Source organism: Cebus imitator, unplaced genomic scaffold, assembly GCF_001604975.1.
Source record: "Cebus imitator isolate Cc_AM_T3 unplaced genomic scaffold, Cebus_imitator-1.0 Scaffold38, whole genome shotgun sequence".
Taxonomy (NCBI): Eukaryota; Metazoa; Chordata; class Mammalia; order Primates; family Cebidae; genus Cebus; species Cebus imitator.
This window is the reverse complement of record NW_016107353.1, coordinates 4823497-4829331: the sequence shown is the minus strand read 5'-3', so window position 1 is coordinate 4829331 and position 5835 is coordinate 4823497. Positions and strand designations below refer to the sequence as shown.

At 37.0% G+C, this 5835-nt stretch overlaps 1 protein-coding gene across 2 annotated transcripts in view; it reads right to left on the bottom strand.

The window, feature by feature from the left end:
* The window catches only part of C4BPA (complement component 4 binding protein alpha), a 39030-nt gene that overhangs the window by 27161 nt on the left and 6034 nt on the right, over positions 1–5835 (bottom strand). The window contains exons 2-4 of one of the 2 annotated variants that reach the window (XM_017525516.2): positions 3168–3337; positions 2075–2260; positions 838–937 (exon numbers count right to left, since the gene is read on the bottom strand). In XM_017525516.2, coding sequence (XP_017381005.1) covers positions 838–937; positions 2075–2260; positions 3168–3309 — 428 coding nt within the window. In that variant the 5' untranslated portion in view covers positions 3310–3337. The remainder of the gene's footprint in view (positions 1–837; positions 938–2074; positions 2261–3167; positions 3338–5835) is intronic. The other variant, XM_017525515.2, reaches the window with a different exon arrangement.

Here is a 5835-nt window from a genome sequence, read left to right as displayed (position 1 = left end):
AAAGGCAACAGACATGCTAACTAGTGCACAAATAAATACCAACATCCCTTGGACATAGAAAAATATACTCAACCTCACTGACAATAAGAGAAATGTACATTGAAACTATAGTGATATTTTATTTTTACCTCTTACATTGGAAAAAATTCAAAACTTTGACAAGTTTTCAAAGTTTGACAACACAGTTGGAGAGTTTATGGAGAGACAGACATTTGCATACTCTGCAAAACCATGAAACCCTAAGGGAGAGCAGTCTGACAATATCTTTTAAATTTTCAAGCATACTACTCTTTGAGCCAGGGAGGCCCCCTCTAGGAAGCTACCCTGCAGAAGTAACTACATATGTAACAAATGACATACATACAAGAGAATATGTCAGAGCATTGTTCTGAATAGCAAAAGATTAGAAACATCCGTGGATCCATTAAAGGGATGGTGAACCCATGACACATCCACACAACAAAATGCTATACAGTTGTAAAAGGAAATTAATGAGGAAACTCTCTATGTACAAACCTGGAAATATCTCTAGTATACATTGATAAGTAAACAATAAAGCAAGATTCAAAACTAGGTTCATTATAGGAAGGGGGGAAAAATAAGAATATATGCTGACTTCTTAGCTTGTATGTGTATAAGGAAACACTAGAAAGATACGTAGAACAAATAAAAACAGAACTTTGCTTGAGGACAGGAAGGAATGGGTGAATGGAGATAGGATGGAAGTGAGAATTCTCAATGTCTATCTTTTTACATCTTTAAAATTTTGAAGTTTATGAACACTTAATTTTTTAAAATTAATTTAAAAGATTAGTTCATAGATTACCTCACACTCACCCTTCTGAACAGCTAAATTCTATTTGTGATCCAAAAGATAAATCTGTCTTAATCTCCACTTGCCCATTAGGTAAATCTCCTGGGTTTCTGCATCGTTTGTCTGGGAGAAAAATTCAAATGATTATTAGTGATTCCAAGTACTCACAGATATGGCATTAGAAAAGAAGACTAGTCAAGGTTCACCTCTGCTTCCAGAAACACCCAGAGATTTAAATTCAAACTTATTTCTAACCCTGACCCCCCTAAAAATTAATACAAAATTTGATCTCATTTTTTTTTCTGGTATATTTTATCAATAGAGAAAAATGCCCAGTTAAATCATTGTAGAAGTGGAACACGTGGTCCAGGATTTAATAAGCTGACCAGGGACCGGAGAGCTTTGCTTCATTCTATGTCTATGGCATGTACTTAGAGCCTGGGCCACTCAAAAATGCATGTCATAAAAGGAACAAAAAAGAGAAAGTATCAATTGTATACTCCTACTGTTGAAAAACATCACAGATTGCCTTCCCAACTGACAGTGAATCATAATTTTTCTTCTAAACACAGCAAATATTTTGAGTGGGGTTCTCTTGAAAACTGCATTGCCACTTTCTAGCCACCTAACTTTTTATAATTTTTAAAAAGTGAATCTGGTTTTCAAAATATTGTAATGAAATTTGTGGTTCATTTCTTGAAAGAAGTGTTTGGTGGATTACTTCACAAAGAGTAGACTTCTGTCCAGGCCCAGTGGCTCATACCTGTAATCCCAGCACTTTGGGAGTATGAGGCGGGCAAATCACTTGAGGTCAGGAGTTTGAGACCAGCCTGGCCAATATGGTGAAATCCCATATCTACTAAAAATACAAAAATTAGCCAGGTGTGGTGGCATGTGCCTGTAATCCCAGCTACTCAGGAGGCTGAGGCAAAAGAGTCACTTGAAACGAGGAGGCAGAGATTGCAATGAGCCAAGATCCTGCTCCTGCACTCCAGCCTGGGGGACAGAGCTAGACTCCATCTCAAAAAAAAAAAAAAAAAAAAAAAAAAAAAAAAAATAGACTTATTTTTCAATGCAATTAACTACCCCTAATTTTTCTGCTTTGCTTTGTTTTTCAAAAAATGCCACAAGTGTGTACACTGAAATCGGTAATTGACAAACTTGTTTCTTGGTGACTAAAGATTCCGAAAATGTAGCTTCTGAGACAACTTTCCAAAGACAGGAAAAGCACAAATGAAAAACGTAACTGTTGATACTTACGGGTACAGAAAATAGTATGTATCCATTGGCCATCAGAATTACAAGTAAGCATCTGATTTGAACTGGACTTGGCGTAGCCAGGGCGGCAGGTGTATTTCAGACTAGTTCCAGTTTCGAACTGTGTCTCAGCCAACGTAGTATTCACTGGGACAGCAAACGATAAAGTAGGTGGAGGACCACAATTGCCTGGACATCGAAATGACAAGGAGCATCAAAAATTATATCTTGGGACGTAGGCTCTTAATGTTTCTGTCGTGTGATGTTTAGAGCAGGGATCATTCTTTTTACCTCTACTCAAGAAAAACCGTAACTCCTATTACACTCTCTGTTCAATACACCTAGTGAGTGATCAGTAATATACTTGTTCATAAATGATAATGACAATGATAACAATAAGCAATAATGATAAAACGCAGAATTTGTATCCCTTCTCTACTACATATGAGATAATTTATCTGAAAAAGAAGAAAGACATGAACTTTACCAACCTATTAGATTCGCCGTATCTGCTGACTCAAATGCATCTGTACAAAGTCAGAAATCCCTCCAAGTTTGCCTCAACCGAAACATATTATTTTATTTAAAAAATGTTTGGTTTTCTCAGGGAAGGAAAACAGGGTATCTGGGAAATGGGTAAGAATAATATTTTAAATTTTTTTTATACATGTTTGATTTTGAATGATATGGGGGAGGTAGTGTGGAGGCCTTGAAGCATAAAAATCTTAAGTTTGCTTTCCTTGCAAGAATTAAATGTCAGGCTGATTTACTTTTTAAGTGCCCCCCGAATAAACCCAAAAGGAGTGAAATTGTTCAGTCAGAGTGATAGATAATATGGATCTGTTTCAAGTTATGGTTGGGACACAGATTGTTTTGGAAATTCCTGGAGAAATAAAAATCTAGGGGAAAATCTCTAGAACACTATTTCCTTTATGTGTAAAGCAAATTTCCCGAAATTCTAGCCTGTCAAATAAACCAGTTGTTGATGAAGCTGGGTCTCTGCTAGAAGCTCAGTCATTACTTTTTTTTAGCCTTAAAAGTGAATGCACAGATGATCTTGTTTGTTGCCCATCTGAGCTTGCTTCCCATTACTCACCAAGAACAGTAGGCAACAGAGCAGCGACCAAGGTCATTTGGAAGAGAATTGGATCAGAGACTTTCCACAGCCTGAAGAAGGGCCAGGCTGCCATTTTCCCTTTTCTGTGAAGAGTCCCAGGTGGAGTTCTTGAGGGCCGCATGGCCTGCTGCTTCACTGAAGCTTTTCTGCTGAAAGAACTCAATTTAATAACTAGTCATTGAATTCCCACTTGTCAAAAAGCACTAGGATAAATGTTATGGGATCCATGTCTTCAAGGAAATAACAGCCTGGAGTGGAAAAACAAAACAAAACAAAACCCTGAACACAAATGATACAGCACAAGACAGTAAGGATTGGCCTCTGGAGAAGCCCTGTGCTCCGAAGAGAGATTGATTCTAACTGGAGGGAGGGAGTGGGTTTTGCAGAGGCGACTGCATATGCACTAAGTATACTGAAGAAGTCAGAGAATGGATGCAGGACGTGTAGGGGGAACGGTAGATAATACTACTATTTGGCTGGTAAGTGTCTGAGATGGGGGAGGGACAGTTTACAGATGTGTCTGAATGGGATGTAAAGGCCAAATATAGGAAATTCATAGATTTTACTCCTTGGGGAATAAAAAGCTCTTTTTTTGGGGGGGGATTTTATTTTTGATTTGAGTGTCTGTTTTTAAGCTGAAGAGTGACACAATTATTGTGCTTTAAAATCATTATGGCAGATGTGCACAGGATAGATTAAAGGGATTAGAGGAAAGAAACAGGAAGGTTGAGTGAGAAGACTTGCTATTGGCCAGATGATCTGAACGAAGAAATGGCAGAGCAGTTAGAGGAAAGGTACAAACATCAAACAAAACAAAAAGGCAGGAGAATGATGGGATAGAAAGAGTTGGGTCGCTGTATATAAGTATTGGGAGTTCCTTGTGAGAGCTATTGACAAAGGCAATAAACCATCAAGCAGTTTGCAGTTTTGAAAAATGATTATACACACATATCTATATATATATGTATGAAAAACATACATGGCAAGTGCACTTTTATTTTAAAATCAGACTATGTAAAGACCTGTTTAAAGCACAGTTAGTAAGGACATTTTTATTCTTCACCACCACTTCCCATTCCCTTTGGAGAACCCAATATATCCTAAGTTTACATTAGAACTAGTCCCTTTCCTTCGGGTACTCAATAGTAGGAATGCTGGATCAAAGGGGAGTTTTATTGTTAGTTTTCTGAGAAATGTCTATACTGTAAATCTATAAAAATAAAAAATAAATAGTCCTTGTCTTCAAAGGAATATATGAAGTTAACCAAATTCACTCCCATAAAATAGTGAATTTCATCCTTTACTTTGACGTTTCTGTTAGATCTAGATGATTGGACACTCTCATGCATCCATAATTCATACAAAGCCCATATGCATTTAGGTAAAGGGAGTCCCTTCAACATTTCTCCCCAAAATGTTTCAGTCCTACACAATGTAGGACTGTAATGTAATGTAATATAATGTGCATCTAAGGTAATGTTCAACCCCTCAACATAATGCTGGTCTCAGTAATATGGGACAGTCTCACATAAAGTTGGACTGAAACATCTTGGAGAGAAATTGTTTGGGTGAAGGGAAGTTTATAGTGCCCTTCATACTTTGTGGGGTCCAAGTTCTTCACTGAGTAAAGATCCACATAAGCTTCTTATCTTTCTAAAACTCAGTTCTGATGACGTCATCCTTCCACCTGTTGTCAGCTGTGGGAACCCCATGTCACACATGCCCTGTCCCATGAGCTCTATACATGCCCACTGGGACAAATCTGTCAATACATAAATTTGCCTAATGAGCAATTTACCAGTTGTAGTCACTTACTGGAAATGTGTTCACAGACTTTGTACTGAATGAATCCAGGTGGGAGGATTGGGAGATTGGGAGCAGCCAGGGTCAATATTCTGGGCCTTCATGCTTGCCCTTTCTACTCAGATTCCTCCTCTCTTTTCCCAGTATCCTCCTGCCTAACTCTATGCTCCTCTCTGCCCCCGCAGTCTTGTGAAACTGGAGACAGCTGAGAGCCAGGCAGGTTGCTTATGATAAAAACTCATGCTCATTCATCATCTGTGAAATTTATAAAATATGGTAAATTTCTCTCACCCCATATGTTATGAAGTATGAAAATTATGGGAAAAACTTTCTTCAATTTTTGACAATTAGTAGATTTGTTATGTTTATTGAATTTCAGTGAAGTTGAAGAAAGAGATTAAAAATACTGGTGAGTTGACAAAATAGAATTTGACTATGAAAAATCAAAAGGATAAGAATATAAAGTGGAAATTTTCTATAGGAATTGTTGCAGTTGTTATTACATTCGCAGGAAAAATATATATGTTGAATATATTCAGAAAAATATTCATTACTATAATTGTAAAAATAACACTGTAAGATTAAATCATTAGTTTCAAGAAATTGAATAAAAATGACTTAAATGCTGCTAAAATATATATTAATTAGCTACATTCAAAAAGAATATATTTATACTCATTGAATATTCAAATATGAATTTTTCTTTTTTTCTTTTTCCTTTCTAAAATTGTAATAGACACTTTGGGAGGCCGAGGCAGGTGGATCACGAGGTCAAGAGATCGAGACCATCCTGGTCAACATGGTGAAACCCCGTCTCTACTAAAAATACAAAAAATTAGCTGGG